A 25,600-nucleotide genomic window follows, 5' to 3' on the forward strand; every position below is an offset into this window, starting at 1 on the left:
TGGGATCCCCACAAGCACCAGTTCCCTCTTGCTCCTCTTTCCCCCCCTTCACTGCTGCCTCTGATACAGAGGCAACATTGTGGGAGGGGGAGGGGCGAGCCTTGCATGTAACTATGAAGGTTAAATATGTTTACTAACACATCCTTAATTTTAATACTGAAGAAAAAATAAACTAATAGAAAGCCTTTCAAGACATGCTATACTGGATAATTAAAATTAATTTCTTAAACTCTTTTGCTTTCATAGGATTTTTTCTTTAGTTTTTTTTACTTGGAGTTAGTCACAGTAACACAAACTAACATACAGGCAGTCCCCGGGTTACGTACAAGATAGGGACTGTAGGTTTGTTCTTAAGTTGAATCTGTATGTAAGTCGGAACTGGCATCCAGATTCAGCCGCTGCTGAAACCGATCAGTTTCAACAGTGGCTGAATATGGACGCCCGTTCTGACTTACATACAGATTCAACTTAAGAACCCCAGGCATCCCCAAGTCAGCTGCTGCTGAAACTGATCAGCGGCTGATTCCAAGAAGCCCGGGGCAGGGGCTTCCTGTAGTCAGCCACTGGTCAGTTTCAGCAGCGGCTGACTTGGGGACGCCTGGAGCAGAGCAGCTGGGGTGCTGCTGGGTTGGTCCAGTAGCGCCGCCGCTGGACCAACCCAGCAGCACCCAAACTGCTCTGCCCCAGGTAGTCCTGATTCAGCCGCTGCTGAAACTGACCAGCAGTGGCTGAATCAGGACGCCTGGGGCAGAGCAGCTGGGGTGCTGCTGGGTTGGTCCAGTAGCGCCCAGAGCAGCGCTACGGGACCAACCGGCAGCGCCCCAGCTGCTGTACCACAGGCGTCCGGAGCAAAGCCATGGAGCACGGGGGCAGTGGGACAGCCCAGACGTGCTGTGGCTGTCTTGCTGCCCTCGGGCTCCGCGGCTTTGCTCTGCTTTGCTCCCCGTCCCCCTGGTCCTTCACCGATAATTCAAAGAGAAAAAATTGGGTCTGCGGTCTTTTGTATAGCCTTTCACTGAAAGTCTGTATTCATCAGAGTAGAGGTGAAAGTAAAGCAGTACACCACAGTGCATTGCTCCAGCAAGAGCTAGCTGGGCACTCCACCATAGGCAGCCACATTTCCAGCCAGGCTCCCGGGACTTTCCCACAGTCTGATGCACTAAGCAGCAGACAGATAAAAGGGGGTATACGCCACACCAGTCCAAGATTCACCTAGTTCCAAATGCTCCCCCCGGGATCATTTAATGGGGGCAGAGAAGGATGAAGCTCCGGGATTCTTACAGATGCTGATTGTTGCTTCCTGCTCTCCTTCAGTCATTGTCAGTGAGAGAGAGGAAAGCTCATAGCCTGCATACATTCCGCTCTCTCCTGGCTGGTGTGGGGAAGGGTAGAGGGGCCCATGCTGTGGGCTTCCCTCTGTTATCCCCCTCGCATTCCTCTCACACAACCCAACCCCCTGTTCCAATTCCTACACCACTCCACCCCAACCCTAACCCTCTGCCTGGAGCTCCATTCAACCCCAACTCATAAACCACCCCAAGCCTCCTGCCATGAGCTCCTCCTCATTCCTCCAGCTCAATCCTCTGCCATGAGCTCCTCCTCATGATTCCCCACCTCTGATTCCTGCACCCTACCACACCCCAACCCTCTACCTTGATTTACTCCTTATATCCCCCAACCTTGACTACTGCACTCTTCTATACACACCCAGCTCCCCGACTCTCTTCCCTGGGCCTTCCTCACAACCCGAACTCTGAATCCAGCATCTGCCACACACTCAACCTCCTCCCAATACTCCCCCCAACCTCCTGCTATGAGCCCCCTTCACTCTGCCCCATACTTAAATTTCTTACAGGTACTGTTATATTGCACCCTCCCAACCCTCTGCGCTGAGACAACAGTACCTGTAAAAAATTTAAGGTACTTTCATGAACTACATGGTCACTGCTTTCTGGATGGTTGCAGAGTTGCACACAGATAATCGCCATTTCCACCAGTGATCCTCTGCAGAGGCAATATATAGTGATCCCCACTGAAACATTAGCATTTATCCACAGGTACCACAAAATTGTATTAGAGACAATTCATTAGTTTCCTGTATTTAGACCACTTTATTTGATCTACAGTTATAAAGTATCCTCTCTCAAGAAATCTGTTTCTGAGATACTGAACACAAAGCAGGTTTGTATATATAGCAATTACAATGGTCTCTTATCTAAATCTTTGTGGAACAAGACTTAGGTCTAATTAAGTTGTTTTATTGATAATGGAATAATAATGAATAAAACTACTCTTTTTTAAAACTGAATTTGGATTCAAAGAAAATCGATCAGTATAAGTTGCCTAATGTTCTGAAATATTTTTTTTAAAGAAAATGAAATTACTTCATGCATTTTCTTTAGTTGTGGGGAAAAGGAACAAGACATGATAAGGAAATAACCTGCTTTTTGATTTTGATGACATAATTAAGTGAAATGTGTTATATTCTAGTTTCATATTCCATTTTTATTCATTTTTACCACAAAGTGAGCACTAAATAGTTGCATGCTGATTTTGCATAAATTGAGCTACATTAGATAAAAATGGCATAATCAAATATTCAGAATAACTGTCTGAGCAGATGTGAAATACTGAACAGAAAAGCCAACAAAAAAACAACAACAAAAAAGACCAACAACTGACAGAGACACACAAAGAGGGGGACGAGGTATGTGGTGTTAACTGCCACCCCCCATCCCAGATTTCTTCTCTGCCTGCTGGCAGGAGAGGGAGGGCCTGTCCTGCTGAGTTCTTCCACCCCACCCCAGCACTTCCATCTTGCTCAGCTCCTCCCCCAGCAGCGGGGGAGAGGGAAGCTGAAGAGACAGTACAGAGTAGCTTCTCACACCGATTCTGCTCAGGGTCACTTTCTGCAAGTGAGCCTGGGTGGGGAGGCAGTGACAGTCCAGAACTGGTTTCTAGGCAAAGGAGACAAGCATGTGTGGAGGACTGGGGGGCTATGGCTCGTTCAGCCCTTGTCCCTGGCAGTTGGGATTGAGAGGGAGCAGCTACTGCCACTTCCCCCAGCCGGGCTTTCTTGCAGACAGCCACTGGTCTGCAAAGGGGCAGCAATTCTGAATGGTCACCCACACCTAACATGAGAAGTGTCTCCATCCTACTCCCTCCACTCCTGGCCTGCTGGGGAGAGCAGCCAAGTAAGCCTGAAACATGCTGGAGATGTGGAGGGAGGTGCCAAGGGAGAAGGACAGAGACACTCATTCCGCATCACAGGTAACTGTTGGGCAGAGTATAGCAGCCCCAGGCCAGGCACAAAGTCAGGGGTCGCTGGGGAAGGTGTTTGGAGCAGAGTCCCTCTACTCAGCTGGAGACAGGGGCATTGCCTGTGAGGGATGTTAAATGAAATTTAATCAGCGAATCAACAAGTCAATGGAATTCCCAGCTTGCGCTTGATCCCCCCACTATGCCTCTGCCCCCCCATGAAGATGGTGCTGGGATAGGGAGCTGGCTTTTAAGACAGCGGCAGCAAGGAGAAGGGGAAAGCCACTAGTTGAGTCATTAATTGACTATCTGATAAGCATATACTTACTGGACAGTTGACTAGTCACTTACTTCTCTATTGCCTGCACCTCTCCCCCTGCTGAAGTGTCCACGAGGACATAGGAGCTTTAGGGAGGCATTGGTGCTATGAGTCTCCCAGGGACAAGGGCTGGTACAAGTCTCACCAGAGACAAATGCTCTCCAGCCTTGTAGTTTGTGAAATATATGCATTAGCACCAGATATGGAAACACGGTTATTTAATATTCTCTAGCTAAACTGAGAATGCCTTAGAAACTCATTTATATGCAAGGTTTACCTTCAGAATCTCACACAAAAAAACTGCTAAAAGAACATTATTAAGCCAACAAAGTCCAAGCACTCAAAATGTATTCATTCTGACATTTCTCCTTGCTTGTGAATGACCCATTTCTGCCCTCTTCCCTCTAACCTGACTCCTGGTCCCAATCCCGTTCTCCTCATACCCTAAGCCAATCCCAGGTGCCACTCCCCAGTCCTCTGATCCCAGTCATTCTCTTTACCCAGCACATCTTCATCTTCTTCAGATTCCCCTTCCACAGTACCCATCTCTCTTTCTCATTCCCAGCTTTAGTCTCATTGCCCAGTCTCCTCTCTGTCCCTTCATCAGAGGTACAGTGGAGTTGGAACAGCCTTCAGGCACCTTTTGCTCTCAAAATGGTATCTTTCGCACTGCATGACCCTGCAGTGTGATCCTTCATGTACCAGTTGGGTAGAGCGATCCACTTCACCTTCTCAGAACTCCAGAAGGTGATGAGTAACACAGTGGGATAACTACCCACAGTGCACTGCTCTCATTGTCAATATCACATACTGGGGACATATTTCACTGACTGAATCACTGTGTGACCATCCACAAACTATGGAATTGTACTGGGTTCTGAGACTCAGTGTGACTTGTTCAACAAAACCCTGTAGTGTAGACAAGGCTCAAACTACCTCTCCTCAAATGATTCACCTTTCCCACTCCTTTCCCGAACTTCAATCCACATTAATTTTCTCAACTGACTCCATCTTCCCATATTCTTTCCCAAACTCATCCTCCAATTTCTGTATCTGATCCCATCCCGTTCCTTATCTCAGTCTCTTGCCAGCTAATGCCAGTGTTCCCCACAACCTGCCTCTATCACATGCATCTTCCCTCATCTCCTCCTACATGGCCAAAAGCTTTTTGTTCCTCGTTTCCTTGCTCAGTCTCTCTCCCTACAACCTAGCAACTCTCAAATCCATCCCCATTTCCTTCTCCAGATCCCAATCTCCCTGCCCAGCTTGTTAGAGTCCACCCCTTCCAGCGCCCAAGACCCAATCTCCTCTTCCAGCCAGTCAGTGTTAATCTCCTTCTCACCCAACTCCCAGTCCAAATTTCCGTTTCCTCTAGCCTCCAGTCCCAATTCATCCCTCAAGGCCTGTTTTACATTAAGAAATTAGGTTGGTGTAGCTACATTGCTCAGGAATGTAAGAAATTCACACTCTTGAGTGACATAGTTATAGTGATCTCATTCCCAATGTAAACTATGCATGCTATACTGATGGGATGGCTTCTCCTACCAGCACAGCTACTTCTCCTTGGGGAAGTGGCAAACTTAGGATGATAGAAGTAGCCTTGCCATCGCAATAACCAGAGTCTCCTCTGAAGGTCTGGAGCAGTGCAGCTGCAACATTTTAAGTGTAAACCTGCAACATTTTAAGTGTAAGCCTGCTCTTGATCTCTCTGCATTTGAGTCAGTTTCCTCCTTCACCCTGCCTGGACCTGGACCCAGCACAGGAGAAGCAGCCTACCTGCTCTCATATTCAGGTGCCTGGATCAGGCACATTACATAGCAGCCCAGAACTGCAATTGCAGGTTATACCTGTTCTGACCCAAGCTGGTACATACTTTTAGCTGATTTCACTGAAGAGTCTATCTCTATTGAGTATCTTCTGAGCATGTGAAAACTGCAAATTTCAAAGGTTTTTAATGTGGCCAAATTTAGACAGATTATCACGAACAGCAAAAGGCACATTCCTGATACAAAGGCCACACCATGCCAAATTTCATTCATCTGCTTCAAATATACTAATCCCTAATTTTGTTCTCAGAAACAATTGAACTGTTTTTGATGAGATTTTCTAAAACAAATACATCTTGAGGGAGACACCGGGCATGAAAACTTTCAGCCCAATAGTTCAAGTTCGCCACAGTGATAAACAACTGCAAACAGTATTATTCTGAGAAACATCAGGCAATCGTAACGACAGGTGTCACTACTAGCTTGCTTGCACTAGGCACAATGTCAATTACAATACCGCTAGTCGCTATGAGAAATTCTTGAGGACTGCATGGGAACACAAGAATTACTATAAGGGAACAGAAGAATGGTCCACTTAGTTTGGTCATCTCATCTCTAATTGTTTATAATACCAGATGCTCCAAATGAGGAGAAAAAAATTGTGTAATGGAACAACTTGGAAATGAGAACATTTCTTCCTAATCCCAGTCAGTGGTTCTCCCTGCACTTGAAAAATTAACAGAGATTTTTTTTGCTGAGTCATGAAATATGTTCCACTGGTTTGTAGAACAAATCCTTTCTAGATTTTCAATACTGTTCATCTATGACCATCAGAAAATACTGGCTCCAGAAAGAAGTAGTTTACAAGGGAGATGACAAAAGAACAGCTATAAAAAAGAACATAAGGGAGAATCAAGGTAGTGAAGAATTTATGCAAATTAACAATGGCTGTAAAGCAAGAGGCAATTCTTATGCTAACTAAATGAACCCAACTTTAGTGCTGCACAATTCACTGTAGAATGTAACTCCTGGTAGCAGGAGTTAGGGTGCCCAGTAAAACACCTGACAACTCCATACATACCATTAGCAGTTTACAGTTTTTCTAAAAGAACATCATCAAGTATGAACAACAGCTGATGCTGGAAATAAATGAAGTCTCTGAGCTTCCATTATCTTTCATTAACATAGCATGAATGCTGAAATGTGAACAATGGAAGTTACATTCATGGATAATCAGCTAGCATCCAGGCATTGAGACTGCCTAGGCTACAGGAAATGATAAGGATACTGGGTGGTTGTAAATAGTACAGTAAAACTCCAATTGTCCAGCATCCAGTGATCTGGCACTCCCGATAGCCCGGCACCAACTGGAACCCGGAAGTGCTCCGGCCAGCCGGACAATTGGCGCTGCTGTGAGTCCTATGGGCGCTCGTGGCTGAGAAAGGGAAGGGAAGAAGAGGAGTAGGGGATTATACCCCTGTGACGGGTCTGCCGGGATGTGTACTGTGTCCAGCCAGGGGGTGGGTGGGGAACGGCGCAGCAAGGGGTGAACTCTCCACCGTTTTGCAGGGGGGAGGGAAGGGGCGGCGCTGCAGGACCAACCCAGCAGCACCCCAGTTGCTCTGCTCTGCTGCTTCCCCAAGTCCCCTGCTGCCGCTGCCAAAACTGACGAGCGGTGGACTTGGGGAAGCGGTGGAGCAGAGCAGCTGGGATGCTGCCGGGTTGGTCCCGCAGCGCTGCCCCTCACTCCCCTGCTCGGCGATAACTACTGCAGTCACGGGGGTGGGGAGCCTGCTCCCCTCCCGGAAACTCCCGGTGGCATCGCGGAGCTGAGCGCAGCCGGAATGGGGCAAGTTCAGGGACTTAGCTCTCACCCCCTCTCTTCTGCTGCTGCTTGCAAGCCAGTGGCTGGGTTTCCCCAGCTGGCCTGACGCTGGCAGCTGCGCGGGGCTTCCCTCGCTTTCCTGCAAAACGGCGGAGGGTTCGCCTGTGGCTGTGCCTTTCCCCGCCCACCTCCCAGATGCAGTCCGGGTCCCAGCAGACTCGTCACAGCCCCCTGCCGGAGTACCTCCCGATATTCCGGCATATCCGATAATCCTGCACCACCTAGGTCCCAAAGGTGCCGGATTATCAGAAGTCTACTGTATTGGATAAACCAATAAAAGGAATGCTTTGCAAGCAAGATACTCATTCATTTGCACAAGGCACCCATTAGCCTTTATCTCCACATAATAGTTTATGTCAATATCTAATAAATGGTTTACAATTTCTTCTGCAAAACACAACGCACAATAAGAAAATAAAAGTTACTCTGGATTAAGGGAATGTCTCTGCAAAAATGTAAGCTTCAGAATGTGTTTTTTATCACCTGCTTCATACTTTACATGCTCTTGTCTTCATTAAAAAGAGCTCATTTACATACAATTGCACAGATTACTGATTTAGAATCCCATTTAATCAGTTAACAGTTTAAACAGGATCCCATGGGCTGAGGGGGGCACTTCCACAGCTCCCTGCCACCTACATGGTGGACCCTGCTGGGCTGGAGTTGTCCCCCATTCACGCTGCAGGCTGCTCCAGCCTGTCCCAATGCATGGGGACCTCCTCCATCTGGGCAGGGCCCACCACACCATGTCACTGGCAGGGGGCTGCTCCGGGTGGGCCAGGCCAATCCATGCCATGGGCAGGCAGGATGATGTTCCAGCCTGGCTGGACTGGAGTGCCCCTAGCCCTTGCCACAGCATGGTGAATCTGGCTGGGTTGATGAGTCCCCAGCCTGAACCATGGTGGGCCTGGCTGGGATGGAGCAGCTCCCTGCCTGCATCAGGCAGAGGGATGTTCCAGTCTGGATGGGCTGCCAGTTAACCAGTAACATACCTAGCATAGATACAGATAGTAGGAAAACATTGAAATAAACAATTTTCCATCTGAATTTTTCCATTTGTCAAAATCTAATTTTTTTTGCAGAAACAGTTTACTTTTGACACTTTACTGCTGGAAACTTGCCTGTCTTCCTGCCAGGTCATGTCAGAAGCCCTGGAACTTGACAGCCAGTTCTCCCAGACCTTTGAGTCTCCCTGACGGACTACCAGGCTAGCTGCCATAGAGCTTCAGACTGAAACTGATATAATTCTTAATTCTTTTCATTCTTTTACCCACTACTGAATAGCAGTCATGCAACTAATAGGAATTATGTCAATTTCAGTTCACAGCAGCCAGGGCTTTCTAGGGTTCCTGGCTCTGCTGCAGCCCACCTGCTAGGCAGCTGAGGCTTTGGGTAGCACAATTTGTTTTGGGAGTACTACAATTAGGTGTTTCAGGGAAAAATAGGTTTTTAGTTCTGTGAAAATTTCTAAAAAACCGTGTTTCATCCCGAAGCTGGATGAAAAATGTTTCTGAAAACTTAATAATTGTACTACAATATGGTTTCTCAGCCATCTCTGTGTAACTGACATTTAAACAATGCAACATTTCTGTATACAATCTCAGATCTGATTATATCTGTTTAGCCTGTCTTCATAGCAACACACTGTAGAAGACTTACATTACAATACAAACATTTCCCTACATAATTTAGGTCAAACAGCAGGGGGTGTGTGTGTGTGTGTGTGTGTGTGTGTGTGTGTGTGTGTGTGTGTGTGTGTGTGTGTGTGTGTGTGTGTGTGTGTGTGTGTGTGTGTGTGTGTGTGTGTAACACATTCACAAATTTATACTCTACTAACAGATATACCCAGTGTTACTTGACAACTCATTTTTTTTAAATAAAATGAAAATGTTCATGCTTTATTTAAACAACTGTACTTTTCAAAAAATAAGGAAAAAAGCAGCGGTGTATGTGTATGGCATCTGTGTGACAAGGAATGAAGCTGCTTGTTGTTCAAGGAGTGAGAGTAAAGTGCACATATCATCTGCCCCCCACCCTCCCCAGCTAGAGGGAAAAGAATGTAGCAAACTGCACGTTCGCTCCCTGATAACGAAGAAGGGGAACAGCAAGCTTTAGCCCCCCCCCCCCCCCCAGCTGTCCCTGAAAGGCATTTGGGAGGTGGGAGGCTCAGGGTTGGAGAAGTCCCAGATGGGGGGAAAGGAGTGACCCTAGCCAGCCCCATTCACCTTCCTGACTGTTTGGTGCTTAGTGTAGCAGCCTGTAGCAGAGCCCTGTTCGGTTTTTTGAGAAGCAGTCACATCCCAAATTTTCCTGGCACAACTAAACTCTTATGTTGCTATACGTTATTATAAGATGAAGCTGTATACCCAATTTGGTAATCTTAGCTCTTATAGTTTAGGAGGAGTTCTTGAACAGACATACAGACAAACTCTTTAAAATATCCAGTAGATTTGTAGAGGAAAATGTTGCACTGCTTTCACCTAAAATGTGTATTTAAACTGATGTTATTTAACCAGTACACTGCCCTGTGGGGAGCTCATTTTGATTTAAGAGTTTCTTTGGTATAGCTGAAGTGAACTAACATTAGGTATAAGTTCTACTCAAACATATGAATCCTAAACTGAAATAAGATACATCTACAGTGGAAACTTTTGCTGGTATAAGAATGCGGACTTGGGTGGGGCAGTGACATTTCCAGGCTGGCAAAAGCCCCAGTTTAGACATAACTAGCTGGCACAAAAAATGCTGAACCAGTGTAAGCTATACAATCAAAAGCACATTTGTATTGGAGTAAGTGGTCTCTGAGCATCAGAAGAATTTTGCTGGTATAGCTATACTTTTAAGTGTAGATTAGCCCTAAAAATATCTACAATGGCAGTGTCTGCCCTATGTTCTTAAATTGATGGTTTAATAGGTGATGAGCTTTCGTGGGCCAGACCAACTTCCTCAGATCATATTCTGAAAGAGAACTGGCATAACCATATATACCAAAAGAATACAATGAAAAAAAGTGAACACATTATTAAACTGACAAATCAGATTTAGTACAGAAGGTGGGATGAGGGGGAAGGAGGGAAGGAATAGCTATTTATGAGTCAATGAAAAAATTTTAGTCTTCCTGCCGATCTTTCATAATATTACTGACTCATGAACGACAGATATAGGTGATCTGGTCATCTGATACTGACCTGTATTCTGGACTGCTGAATTCTTCCACAATGAGATGAGGGGAATTAAACAAAGGTTTCCTGTCTTATGGAAATTCTATGTAAGATGGAGGAGGAAAACAATGATGGCCTTCAGCTTGCTTCACTGTTGCCTCTCCACCCTAAAGAGATACTTGAAAACACCTCTAAACAAAAGAAATTTAACTGGCAAGGGTAAAAACTACTGAACCCAGGCTAAAAGTCTTTGGAAAGGCCAAATATCTATCTGAATGATATTCAGGGTGAGAAATTATTGTTTGTAATCACTTTTGTAGTGAATCTAGCTTAGATTGTGTGCTTTTTATTATTTTAAATATACTGATGTTTTAGAACCTACATTTACACTACAGGAAATTACAAAAGGAAATTAATTTTGCTCTCGTATTTGGCTAATACATGGTTGCAAGGATCTGCAACTAGAGGAATGGAACTAAGCTGATCAACTTATGTAACATGTTTATATTACTGTGAAATCATGAAATATTTGCTAACATGCAAGGGACAAATACACCCAAATATTACAGTTGTCTTCACTTGTTTTTAAGGAAAAATAAATTTATATTCAAATTATATGCAACCTTCTGGCTTCTGTCAGGCTGAAAGGATGAAATTTAGACTTCCAAAGCTGAGGCACCCCATTTTGAAAACCATAAACATATTTTACATTATACAATAGACAGACATTAAATATTCCTTTTATCAACTCACATGGGAAGGGTTGATTTTGTTCCATTTATTGAACATTTCAAATTTATGACGCTTAATTAAAAAAAAAGATTTTAAAAAGTCTTTACAGCATTTTGTCTAAAAATATCAGCACTCAATTATAAGAAACGCATGTGAAAACTATGAACTGCCTTTGAGGAAAGAAATATGTTTATGTAAGTCTTAATCCTACATTGTTTATTCAAATATGACAAATATTGTCCAAGCTGGAAAAATAATATTTAAAAGGTTGCATCAAAATTCTAAAAAAATATCTGTTGGATCAATTTCAGAAATGTTTTCTACTTCTACAGAAAGGTCAAAACAGACAATTGCAATAATCTACGTCTATTCTCCTATATACCACAGGCCATAGAACTTTCCTGAATTAATTGCTGCTTGACCTACATCCTTACCTGTACTACAGATTTAAGTCAGCCTATGTTAGCCCAATATATATTCATCACAATAACTAATGAGAGTTTTCCATGTCCATACTATACTACTTCTGCTAATGATGTGCGTCCTCTCCAGTAGCATTTGCACCAACTGCCAGACATTGACAGCCTGGCCTGTTGTTCTATGAGGAGCTGAGAGGCGATGCAACACACTATGTCACTCTAACATCATTTGACCTAAGTGCTAGGTCTCTAGTGCAGGTGAAGTTAACAACCCCCACTTTGTCACAACTAATGCTATAATGTAGATGCTTATAAAGCTAGCTTGATATAAGATGCGTTACGTCAAGCTAATTCTGTGACAGAACTATCTACATTATTTTAATTGGAGAACCAGGGAAAATTGTGTATTATTATAGTAAAAAAAACCCCATCAATGTATATGCTATTTAGTTAACCTGAAGTTGACATTAAACAAACTAAAAGAAAAACAAGGAGCAGTAAAACTACATGAAGCAGGAGCAATTTTATATTTCTAGAATAAGTAATTTTTAAAGAATGTGGGGAGGGGGGGGGAAGAGAGAGAGAGAGAGAGAGAGAGAGAGAGAGAGAGAGAGAGAGAGAGAGAAAACAAACTACAGGTAGGGGCTGCTTGGGCATCCCAGGACCCCAAATGTAAATATTCCATTTAACCAGTTAATCAATTAAACAGGATTTTACATCCTGTGTCTCTATGTATTATATAGATATGCATGGAGAGAGAAAGAGAAATACCCATATTATTCCATCTTTTCCCAGAAGCCACAACACTACCAAATTTTGTCACCAAAAACTGCCTTTTGGCAACAAAACAGTAAGAGCATTCACACTGCAATGTGACTTCTGTTGGTAACAAAATGCTTTTACCCCCATGAGAGGCTTTTTTCTTTTCCTCTCCTTTTATGGTTAACAAAAATCCAGTGGGAAGGGAATCCCAAGAAGCACAGGGATCAGCTTTGCCTTCCCACAACAAGGCACTTTGGGATACATACGCACAGTGCACTGCATATACTGTTGATGATGGTGCCCCCAATATGGGCATGATCTGGTGACAAAGAGCCAAGGGTGAACACCCACTAGTGATTGTTGTTTTATTGACTTTTGGTTGTACAAAACTTGTTGTCAAAACTTGGTATTGCAGACATACCCTCACTCCTTACAATCATCCTAGCAGCCAAACAAGGATTTAAATACTGATACTGATTTAAATACTAATAACAAAGTACAGTAAAACTCCAATGGTCAGGCATCTGATGGTCCAGTACTCCTGATGATCCGGCACCATTAGGAACCCAGAAGTGCTCCGGGCAGCCAGACCATTGGAGCTGCTCTGCCCCCAGCTTCCCCGATTCAGCTGCTGCTAAAACTGACCAGCGGCTGAATCGGGAAAGTCGGGGGCAGAGCAGCTGGAGTGTTGCTGGGTAGCTCCTGTAGTGCTACCCCTCGCCGCTGCGGGACCAACCCGGCAGCACCCCAGCTGTCCCCGATTCAGCCGCTGCTGAAACTGATCAGCGGCTGACTCCAGGAAGCCCGAGGCAGAGCTGCTCTGCCCCGGGCTTCATGGAATCAGCTACTGGTCAGTTATAGCAGCAGCTAACTTGGGTACACCTGAGGCAGAGCAACTGGGGTGCTGCCGGGTAGGTCTCGCAGTACCAAGGTTGGACGAACCTGGCAGCACTCCAGCTGCTCTGCTGCAGGCGTCACCGATTCAGCTGCTGCTGAAACTGACCAGCAGCAGCTGAATCAGGGACGCCCGGGGCAGAGCCGGACTATTGGAAGGGGGGGCTATGAGGGGTCTCGGCCAGACCCCTCATAGCCCCCCCTTCCGATAGTCCGGCATATCTGATAATCCGGCACCCCCTGGGTCCTAAGGGTGCCTGATTATCGGAAGTTTACTGTATTAGGTATCTTACTTTTTTCATACGTGGATCAAGACCTTTGAAAAAACAGTAAGATGCAACAAACAAAACATGCAGAACACAGCAAAAAATTAGTTGGCTGCTCCTTCCCTATCAGATACCAAGGCCCATTATTTAACAGTGTGCCACACTAAGCCTTGCTCCCAAGGTCCTCCAGAGTCAGGGTTATCTTTTGTAAATCTAAGGAGGTCTATGTGCCTGGCAGAGGAATGTGTATATAGCAGATATACAGTCTATGGCTGTGTCTAGACTGGCAAGATTTTCCGCAAAAGCAAGTGCTTTTGCGGAAAAACTTGCCAGCTGTCTACACTGTCCGCTCGAATTTCCACAAGAACACTGACTTCCTACTGTCTGAAATCAGTGCTTCTTGTGGAAATGCTACGCTGCTCCCGTTCGGGAAAAAGTCCTTTTGCGCAAAGCTTTTGTGCAAAAGGGCCAGTGTAGACAGCTCAGATTTGTTTTGCGTAAAAAAAGCCCCGATCGCGAAAATGGCGATCGGGGCTTTTTTGCGGAAAAGCGAATCTAGATTGTCACAGACGCTTTTCCGCAAAAAGTGCTTTAGCGGAAAAGCATCTGTGCCAATCTAGATGCTCTTTTCCGCAAATGCTTTTAACAGAAAACTTTTCCGTTAAAAGCATTTGCGGAAAATCAAGCCAGTCTAGACTAGTCATGCCTATATGTATCAAAGAGAACTGAATGCCTGCATATCTTAGGAATTCAATATAGAAAATCTTTTATACTCTTACAGCCAAAGTTCATCTGGCAGTAGGGAAGAACAGGTCTTTCTCTACCTCCCTGTGCACCTCTCATAGCGTGCAAGACCGTGGACATCTTTGATTACCACACAATTTAGGTCTAATGTGCTTTCTACGTCATGGGCTTCTTGCTTATATCATAACTTAGGTCCAGAAATAGATATTGCATATGACAATCATAATTCCTGTCCACACTACCAAATCATACTACCACACCTAAGAGTTCACATAGAACATACTTCTCATCCAAAGCAAGATTTCATCAGGTTTACATTTTATATGGCTAGTTAGTCTCAGTTTCTGTCCAAGAGCAGACATATAAAATCTGAAAGAAAATCAATAATCCACTACTCAGAAGGATTTTTACTGGAAATTGCTTTAAAAATAAATATAAGACTCCAAAATATGCATTTAATTTTGAAAATTACCTGAATTTTGACATAACAAGGTTGTTTTTAAAGAAAATATTTTAAATTAATTTTTGTTCTTATGTCACCTAACAAATTAAAATAAACATGTGCTTACCTGATTTGAGTATCTCATGCTAACATTTCGCTGATCTTGTGGAGGTATGTAACGCCCTACTGGGTCAATCTCTTTGGGATTTACTAACCCATCAACTGAAAGTAAACCACATGAAACACTGTTAAAGAGTCTGAGCATGTTCAAGATAACATATTATATTTCCAATATATGCAAACCATTAATATACATACATAAATATAGAAACATAGCATAGAAATAATAGCTTTGCGCCCTATTTTGAAAATCTCTTTAAAAAAAGGTGATCAACTACCAACTGAAATCAACTCTTTCCTTATGCAAAGTGACCAAGCATTACCTTAAATCCTCTCTCAATAACAAAAATCTCTTCCCATGTCTTAAATCCCCCAAAGCATCCTACAGCTGTATTTGTTCCTGAGTCTATCCTTATGTTTGAGGTAAGTGACAAGCCATAAAGTACCAATACCATTTGGGGCTCCTTTCATAATTAAAATTGTGACCAAAAACACACACACGTTTAACCAACCACATAACAATGTTTAGAAAAACAGATGTATACAACTGATATCAACATGGACCTGAATGTCAATACACAATAAAGGAGAGGAAGGGTGCAAAGTAATTTTATTAATGGTAAGTGGGGATTATGCTCTCATTTCTTGGAGCTGAACCTTTTATTAACTCACAGGAAAAGAAAGACATGACATAAATCAGTGAGCTTCAAAACTATGAGTAGAGAAGTTGAAATCAAATATGCTTTCAGGTAAGATATCTGTGCAAAAATATTCGCATTCATCCAATATTATGTTACTCATCTGCCCAATCAAACAGAGACGATTCACGCTGAACACTTGCATATAATTGTTAGTGATCAATCCATCATATTACACATCGGTAGCCAATAATTTTTAATGGGAAGACACTCTAAGAATTTGGAAAGTGGTCGAGGGCAACACTCTTCCATTATATTAATGGAGGAGGTGGGGGGTCTGGGATGGAGGTTGGGTGCAGAAGAGAGGTTGGGGTTAAGGGAGGGAGTTTGGGTGAAAAACAGTTGTGACCTGGAGCACTGGACTGGATGCAGGAGACTGGATTGTGACCTACAGCAGGGAATTGGAGGGATGCAGAGGTTAGGGTTGTGAGCTAGAGCGGGAGGAACTGTGATCTGGGGCAGGAGACTGGGGTGCCGGATCTGGGAGGGGATATGGGTACAGGAGGAGGGCAGAGGATTTGGGTATGTGGAGAGGGGGCAGAGGGTTGGGGAAGGGAAATTCTGGGGAGGCAGAAGCTGAAAGCTGGCTCCCATGGAGTTGCCTGCCCCCACTAAAATTTCCAGTGGTTACACATTTACACAAATAAACAATAGTTAACATCCCTAGTCTACTTCATCTTTAATGCCCTTCAAGTCAATTAACCACATAAAACTGAATCTGAATGCTACTCATATTCAATCATGGCACCAACTAAGGAGAGATGTATAAAGTAACAAATCTGAATTAGAAAAGGGAAAGAATGAACACCCTATGCATACACTGTTATTCTTCAATGAGAAGCCTTGAGCTGACCTAAGAATTCTGTTATCATGGATCCCTGCAGCTAAGCAGTTCCTCCCTGCACGCAATGGGGGCCCATCAGGCACAGGGATCTGACCCAGTACATCAGGCCTACTCAACGTTGGAAGCACTGGGGGCCTCAATGATACTCACAGGACATGCTGAGGGGCGCAACGTAAGCGTAGTTGCATATACATACAAATATATACGTAAATACATGCAGATAGTTTCTTTCACACTGATGGACATCAGTACAAAGATTAAGGCAAGACTACACAACATGCAGTCCCCATTTAAGTCAGTTCTGCTGATATCAATAAAATGAAATATTTACCCAATTTCCACCCATATGACAGCACTTTTAATGAGCAATGACAGTCCAGGAATTTAACTACTAAAATGCGTATCAACAGAAGACCAGTATATTGACCCGCCATTGTGGAGCATGTTCCCAGTGGAGGCCATGTTCAAAGGATCCCACCCGGTGCTGCGTGTTAAGCCCCACGTAAACCCAAACTGCACTGTGGGAGGCAAAGAAACGAGCCGCATGTTGAGTAGCCCTGCGGAACATCCTGTACAAGACAGAAGCAAGAGTTCTCAGAAAGCTGAAGAAAAGTTTGATTTTCAGATCTTTGCCTAAAAACCAATCAGAACACTATGATTTTATGATGCAATATTTTACAGATGTTACATAGGTGTTATTGTAAAGCTCAGGTAGAACCTTTCTAGTCTGGCAACCTCGGGACCTGGCTGATGCCAAAACACAGAATTTGTTGAACCATGGGAAATAAATATGGTCTAGCAGAATTTCCACCACTTCCACTGTTTACGGGGCTCTTTAAAACAACCAGTGGTATGAGTAGCTTTGGGGTACTCGAGAGAAGTCTGGGGGATTCATCAACACAACTGAAATTTGGAGAAAACTGAATTTTTGTCTTGTGTTTTATAGCACTTTATTATTTTTGTACTTTTTACACCCAAAAATTTCATCACCCACCTGCCTACGATTAAGTTGTTTAAACAAATGTGTTGCAATGGTAGAAAAAAATTGTGTGTGTCTGAAAATTGTAGGTACCTGGGGTACTTATACATATTTTAAAGGGGCAGTTTATAAAAAAAAAAGGTTGAGAAACACTGCTTTAGAAGACATTTAGGGGTTTATGAGAGCTAAATAACAGCACAGAACACAGAGTCAGGATTAGTGGATGTAAACAAACTTTCTGGGGTTATGAGAAACTTGACCACACCCATGATATGTGGACATCTGATAACTAAAATAATGCTGGACCACGGATGTTGCCAAACCAGGGAGTGCCGGATTACAGAGGTTCAATCTGATGATAAAATGGATAACGTTTTCAAGAACAAAACAGCAGCTTTGATAGTGCTTCTCTCCCTATTGCCTTCTCAGGGACTGGGAATCTTGATTGAATAGGCAAGACAGCAACTGCTATAAGAGAGGCAGAATACAAGAATGGAAATTCAGTGCAATACTAATAATGATATTCAATTTTTAAAGGCTTGTATATCTGCTAGAGTTTTGAGCTAATACAAACTTCTCAAGATCTTCCTTTCCCAAGCTCCTTGCTCTTATGCCACCCACATCATTCTTCCTTCCCAGAAAACCTTCTGCATATTTTAAAAAGTTGTGTTATTCTAAGCATGCCACCTTGGACTGGAAAATAATAAAAAGAGAAGTTACTCACCTTAGTGCAATAACTGTCATTCTTCGAGATGTATCCCCCCATGGGTACTCCACTGTAGGTGCTGGCCCCGGCACTGCAGATCGGAGACTTTTCCATAGCGGTATTCAGACGGACCGTACATGGGCGGAGGGCATATCACGGCATTCGCGCTCTTTTGCACAGGTGCGTGGTCCAGCTCCCACCAGTTCCTCAAATCTGCCTCACAATTTGAAGATATAAGAAGAGACTCCGATGCGGGGAGGAGGGCGGGTAGTGGAGCACCCACGGAGACCACACATCTTGAAGAACAACAGTTACTGCACCAAGGTGAGTAAATTCACTTTCTTTTCAAGTGATGTCCCAATTGGTGCTCCACTGTAGGTGACTGAATAGCAGTACCCTTAACTTACAGGAAGGCAGGACTCAAGAGTCCCTATTTGGTTGTTGAGAGTACTGCAGATGCTACTGAAGCATCTGAAAGCTACCAATGCTGGATCTCGTAGTATTTAACAAACGTGTCATGGGATGACCAGGTGGTTCCTCTGCAGATGTCCCTAAAGGAGACGCCTGGAGGAAGGCTGTTGAGGTTGCCATAGCTCTGGTAGAGAGAGCTCTAGGTTGCGCTGAGAGAGGTACACGTCGCACAAAGTAACATTTGGCTATGTACGAAGTTATGATTTTGAACACACGTTGAGATGATATTGGCTCACCCTTAGATCACTCAACAAGTGAGACTATCACTTGGCCCTTTTTTCTAAATGGTTTAGTCCGTTCTGTATAAAAAGCAAGTGCCCTATGGACATCCAGGGTGTGGAGCAATGCTTCATGCCGTGAGGTGTGTGGTTTAGGGTAAAAAGATAATTGGCTCATTGACATGGAATTCTGAGCAGATTTTGGGAATGAAGGCTGGATGGTGTCTCAAAACTACCCCATCCTTATTAAAGATCGCATATGGAGGCACTGCCATGAGAGCTGATATTTCGCTGAATCTGCAGGCCCATGTGATGGCAAGAAGAAAGACCTTATTTGTTAGGAAACTGTAGCCAGTAGTTCAAAAGGTGGTACGGTTAAAGCCTCAAGTACTATGTCTAGGTTCCATGGTGAGGGGACAGGTTTTCTAGGAGAGTTTAGATTTGTAAGGCCTCTGATGAATCTCTTGGTCATGGGATGGGCAAACACTGAGGTGTGATCAATGGGTAGTCTGAAGGCAGCGATTGCAGTGAGATGCACTTTTAGAGAAGATAAAGCCAAACCTGTCTGTTTCAGGTGCAGGATATAGTCAAGGATGAAATGGAGAGAAGTTGAATGAGGGTCTATATCATCTATGGAGCACCAGGAGGCGAACCTATGCCATTTGGAAAGGTAAGTATTTTGGGTGTTCTGTCTTCTACTGTGGATCAGTATGTCCTTGACCTGTGTGGAGCAGAGGTCTTTGGATGCACTTAGCCAACTAGGAGCCATGCTGTGAGTTGTAGGGTGTGCACTTGGGGAAGAAGCAAGGACCTCCGGTTCTGGGTGAGGAGGTCTGGGATAATCGGAAGGGGGTAAGGACTGCATGGTGACAGTCGCTGGAAGAAGGGAAACCAAGGTTGGCGTGCCCACGTGGGTGTCACTAATATCATGGTGGCCTTGCCCACTTTGACCTTCTCTGGGACTTTGGGGATAAGGACCGTGGGAGGAAAGGTGTACAGAAGAGGCCCATTCCAACTGAGTAGAAATGTACCGTGAAGGGATCTCTGGAGCAGTAATAATGGCACTTTTTGTTGTGATAGGTCGCAAAAAGGTCTATGAGGGGCGTCCCCCAACAACGGAAGAGGAGATGAAGGACTCCATCATGGAACTCCCATTTGTGATCCAGTGTGAAGTGCCTGCTCAGGAAATCCGCGGTAAGGTTGCTGACTCCAGGTAAGTAAGATGCCACAAGTGTGATGTTGTTTTGAATGCACCAATTCCGAAGTCGGATTGCTTCTACACATAGGGAGCGAGAATGTGCTCTGCCCCGATGATTGATGTAGTACATTGTTGCGATGTTGTCTGTGAGAATCTTGACTGACATATTGCAAATATGGTTGTGGAAGTGCCAGCATGTGTTGAAGACCTCTCTGAGTTCTAGAAGATTTATATGGAACAAAGTTTCCTGAGGCGACCACAGGCCCTGGACCAACATGGCATCCATGTGCACTCCACAACCTATGAGGGAGGCTTCTGTGGTGATATAGCATGAGTGCTGTTGTTGACAAAAGGGGACATGAGTGAGAAGATTTTTGTGCTCTGTCCACCACTTGAGGGAGTGCAGGACCGAAGTCGGAGGTATCACATAGTGCTTTGTGTGGCTGTATACAGATGCTAGCCAGTGTTGTAGGCTGCGGAAATGCAGTCTGGTGTGTCGGACTACATATGTTGTAGCCACCATATGGCCCATGAGTTTTAGACAAGTGATTACCTGCATAGTAGGGGTGTATCATATAACATTTATCAAGTTTTGAATGGCTTGAACTCTTTGAAGGGGCAGATATGCCCTTGCTGTAGTGGCGTCTAATCGGGCGCCAATAAATTTCAGCTCCCGAGTAGGTTGGAAAGTTGAGTTGTATTCGTTGACTAATAACCCCAGAAAATCGAAAGTGAGTCTGGTGATAACCACCATGCCAGATGTCTCAGCCACTGAACAGCCCTTCAGCAAACAATCGTTGAGGTAGGGAAATATAATTACTCCCTGTCGACTCAGGTGCACCACAACTACTGCCAGAGTTTTTGAGAATATGCTGGAGGCAGTGAATAGACCGAAGGGTAAATCTCGGTACTGGAAACAGTCTATGCCAACCGTAAACCGAAGGAACCGCCTGTGTGCGGGATGAATTGTAATATGAAAATATGCGTCTTAAAATCGAGAGCAGCAAACCAGTCGTTGTGATCTAGTGCAAGTATTATAGAGGAAAGAGTCACCACTTTGAATAATTGTTTCTGGAGATATCTGTTTAGCTTCCTGAGATACAGTATTGGTCTTCACCCACCCATCTTTTTTCGTGTGAGGAAATAGAAGGAGTAAAACCCTCTCCCTTTGAACTCGTCTGGAACTCTTTCTACTGCACCTATGGAGAGTAGATTGTTGACCTCGATGCGCAGCAAGTTTTCATGAGAAGGGTCCCTGAAGAGGGATGGAGTGGGTGGGGTCGTGGTGGGGGATGGAGAGAAAAAGTATTGTGTAGCTGGACTGAATTATCTCTACAACCCATTTGTCAGTAGTGATGACGATCCATTGATGGTAAAAGGGTTGGAGACGATGGTGAAATATGTGGGTGGTACGGTGATCCTGCTCACTGTGTGCAATGGTTTGGATGCTCTTGACTGAGGAGTTAAACCTGCTGCTTGATGGCAGGCTGGGATTGCGCGCGGTTATTCTGATTACGGCATGTCTGAGGTCTCTTTCGGGTGTGGGACTAATCAAAGCCCCATTGTTGGGTTTTGCCAATGTTGTCTGTTATAACCTGTTACCCACCAGCTCTGTGATTCTTGGGGAACCAGAACATGGTCGCCTGTCAGCCTTGTGCTCTTGGAGAGTCAGGGAGTGACATTCATGGAAAACCATCCCCCTCCCTCAGGCCTCTGCTAGAATCAAAGAGAAAGCAATGTAAAGGCCGGGGAAGACACACCTAAACTGCTTCAGACAAGGGTGATACAATTAAGGAAACACCCCAGCCTCATTTGCATTAAAGATGGAACAGAGGGACATCTCATTAGCATACAGAATGGAGAGCAGCTCTTCCAAGGCAGGAACCGCACTGAACTATGGGACACCGAAAGCAGAGAAGCACTGCCTGATGGGAAATCCCTGCTCCAGATGCTAATGAACCTAAGCTTGCTCACACCCAAATTAGTCATTATCAGACCAATTCTAGTAACGATCCTATTGACATCTAAAATACTGAAACTGCCAAGTTGCATTGTGAGCTCGTTCAAGGAACATCACCCATAACCAGGTGTGATCAGTCTCTATTGTCTCTCCTCTTTCTCTTTGAACTATCTCTATAAAACTCCTATCCTTGCCCCAAGAAAACTGTTCTGATACCTGGACTTAAACTGCATCAGTTCCATTGAGACTTCTTCATCTCCTGTCTGATCGTGCTGGGGGCTCTGTCCTGCTTTTCTCCTGCCCTCTGGACCCCCGGCTACCATCATCATCTGGGAACCCCGATCAGTGCAAGCTCCGTGGAGTGGTGAGGTCTCTCTCTCTCTCTCTCTCTTTCTCTCAACTATCTCTCTAAGCATAGACTCCTGACCCTGCCCTGTATAAACTGTTATATGGTTACCTAACTTTTGTAATCAGTTTCAATTTAGATTTAATATTGTAATTGTTAGATTTAATATTGTAACTGTTTGATATCTATTCACTACTCAGAAATAAATCACTTTCATTGTTAAGCTGGTTGCTTCTCTCTCTTTCTTTCTCTTTTGCTCACTCTTCCTTAAGGGGTGTTGTTTTGGCTTCCCCATTCGCTCTGCAGCAACGCTTCTTGTACCCAAGCAAAAGATCCCTGTAGTGCCTAAAATCCTGTGGGGTTTGCTCATCGTGTGGTTTACCAGTGAATGACTGTGGTGTGAAAGTGGGGATAGGGGGTGCTGAACCTGGGGGCTTATGAGGATGGCAGCTTAAAGTGCTGTTTAATCCAGCCCACGGAGTCCAAAGGCACATGAGGGTGCAGTGTGACATAGCTGTGAAACCCAGCCAGCTGAGTCCAGGGACATATGAAGGGGTCAGCTTGTGAGTGCTGAGTACCCAGTCCTCTCAGACGTGCTCTGTTAGTGGGTGTGAGTGTCTGTGTGTGTTGCCAAGGTGGTAAGAACCCCATCCTGAGGAACCTAGTTCCTGCAGGAGAGCTCCAGTGGGAGGGGGAATTGGCAGCAGGGAGAATTCAGCTCCATATGAGAGCCCAAGTAAGCACCAACAGCACACTGATAGAACTGTTAACCTTCCCCCAGTCCCATAAGGGTAACCCTGATAAATGAGCATACCCCAGAGTATTGGGCAAATCTGGTAACAAACCGTAATCATAACGTCTTTGGTAAGGGGTATAAAGCTGTCTTCTATACGGGGAGTGTACATCCTCAAAGTGTGCAAGGTAGTACACGAATCCTTGCTGGAGTGTACCACAGTGTCTGTCTTCTCAGCAAATAGTTTGTTTTTATCAAATGGTAAGTCCTCCACTTGATTCTGCAGGTCTCTGGGGACTCCTGCTGCTTGGAGGTAAGAGGTCCATCTCATCACCACTGCAGTAACAGTAGAACGGGCTGCTGTATCTGTCACGTCCATCCCTATTTGCAATCCTGCTCTGGCGGAGGTATATCCTTCTTAGACAACAGATTGCAAAATGGGCCTCTTTGACTGAGGGAGATGGTCCATGAGTGATGTCAATTTCATATAATTATCAAAATTGTGGTTTGACAAGTGCGCAGCATAGTTAGCTTAGCAGATGTGTATACTTTCCTGCCAAATAAATCCAACTTCTTGCTGTCCCTATCAGCTATCTGGTTTTTGGATTGTGGTGTTTTTGATCTCTGTTGTGCTGCGTCGATAACTAGGGAGTTGGGCTGGGGGTGGGTAAATAAAAATTACACCCCTTTAAGGTGACACGAAGTACTTCTTATCCGCCTTTTTACTAGTGGGTGGAGCAGAGGCAAGTATTTGCCATATTTTGTCTGTGACCTCAAGTATGGCTTCATTCAGTGGGATGGCAATCTTAGCGCTGTGTGTTGGTTGGAGATTCTTGAGGAGACAATGTTGATTCTCCTGTATTGCTGCCAACTGCACATCCTGACTTCCTGCCACCCTCTAGAAGAGCTCTTGAAATTGTCTGAGGTCATCAGGAGGGGAGATGTTTCTTGGAATAACAGCCTCATCAGATGAAGAGGAGGATTGGTCAGTTGGAGAGATGTCGGGTGGCTGTTTTTCCGTATGCAAATCTTGCTTCTCTTCTGGCTCCAACCATTGCAGCTGTGGAAATACAGTTTGCTGAACTCAGGGGTAGGCTGCTTGGGCAGGTGACTGTCTAGAGGATTCACACTCACATAAAGACCTTCCCCTAGACCTAGATCTATAATGATAGGAATAACGGTGAGGTGAGTAATGCCGGTAATAGTCATGGTGATAGTATGCCCTGTGGAGGGGCAAACGTCTTTCCAGATGGGCATGATTATAGTCTTCCCAGTGCGCTGCCCGCGGTTATTGTGTTGAGTAAGATCGGGTGCATGAGATCCTGGAATAAGGCGATGAGGGGACAGAGAAGCAGTGGTGAGAGGAATGGGCATGATTCCTCGGTGCCCTAAGGAATGGAGATGGTAGTCTCCGGTGCGCGGAGTGAGGAGATCTCTGATGCTCTGCAGGGTGAGATTCAAGTGTTGGCAATCTCGGTGCCAGCGATGGTGACGGAGAAAAAGTTGGCGACAGTGAATGGGGCATAGGGCTTCCGTGCCGAGGTGTTTTTTATAACAATTTCCTCGGTGCCGCACTGTCTGCCTGTGAACTTGGTGCAGGCGGTTGCAAGCCCGGAGCCAGCAGTGCTGATGAGGAATGCAGCACTGACTTGTTTATTGGTGCTGGAGATTTGTTTGTCAGGTCTAACGGAGCCTAGGTTGGTCTTGGTTCCATCGGTGTGCGTGGCACCAGCACCGTAGTTGTCGACTTTTTAGTTTTAGAAGTCAAAAGTGCCTTATAGAGGGAGACAACAGTGCCAAACGTGCCAGGCTTATCCCCAGTGCTCAATCTGCTCTGCGATGTAGCAGGCAGAGATCTTGCAGGCAGAGCCCTGACTTTCCTGGGTGGAACGGCAGTGGGAGATGAGGCCCTACGTTTCTGAGCCAGTTGATCTGAAGGGGCTGAGGAATCTGATTCAGCAGGCTGGAGAGCCTTATCGAAGAGTATCATCTGGAGTCTCATTTCCCTATCTCAGTGGACCCTCACTATTAATTTACTACAGTGAGGGCACTTCTGTAGGATGTGCGCCTTGCCAGCGAATACAGGCAGAGTGCCTGTCAGAAGTGGGTATGGCCTCGCAACATGTCTTGCACCTCTTGAAACCCGGGGAGCTGGGCATTTTAAGGCTTTTCTTTTTTAAACAAAGTTCTCAATTTTGGGAAATGGTTAAGGTATTTTCTATCTAATTATGAAGATGTTATAAAAACTATATACATCAGAAGAACAAAGAGTTTTTTTTTTGAACCAACAAAAGGTTTAAAACTGAATAAGTAACTACAAACTCTCTCTACACACACACACACACACACACACACACACACACACACAAATATATAAATAAAACAGTCAATAACAATGAACAAGTTTGATACTCTCACGAATGAGGAAAGGGGTGGAGTGACCAGATCATTCTGTCTGCAGCCTGAGGTGGTTGAGAGGAACTGGCAGCAGCTGGACCGCACGCCTATGCAAAAGAGCGCGAACACTGCAAGATGCCCTTTACACATGTACAGTCCAGCTGAATACCGCTATGGAAAAGTCTCCGATCTGCGGCGCCGGGAACGAGCCCAGCACCTACAGTAGAGCATGCATGGGGACATCACTCGAAGAACATTAATTTTCATTATAATTAGACATGT

General features: G+C 44.7%; 1 protein-coding gene across 9 annotated transcripts in view; it reads right to left on the reverse strand.

Moving 5' to 3' along the window:
• Window positions 1–25,600, reverse strand: part of PHKB (phosphorylase kinase regulatory subunit beta) — a 238,260-nt gene that overhangs the window by 75,530 nt on the left and 137,130 nt on the right. For all 9 annotated transcript variants that reach the window (XM_006121183.5, XM_089781466.1, XM_006121180.5 and 6 more), the window contains one exon: window positions 14,776–14,870. In XM_006121183.5, the coding sequence (XP_006121245.1) occupies window positions 14,776–14,870 (95 nt within the window). The remainder of the gene's footprint in view (window positions 1–14,775; window positions 14,871–25,600) is intronic.

Source organism: Pelodiscus sinensis, chromosome 12, assembly GCF_052426305.1.
Source record: "Pelodiscus sinensis isolate ZL-2025 chromosome 12, ASM5242630v1, whole genome shotgun sequence".
Taxonomy (NCBI): Eukaryota; Metazoa; Chordata; order Testudines; family Trionychidae; genus Pelodiscus; species Pelodiscus sinensis.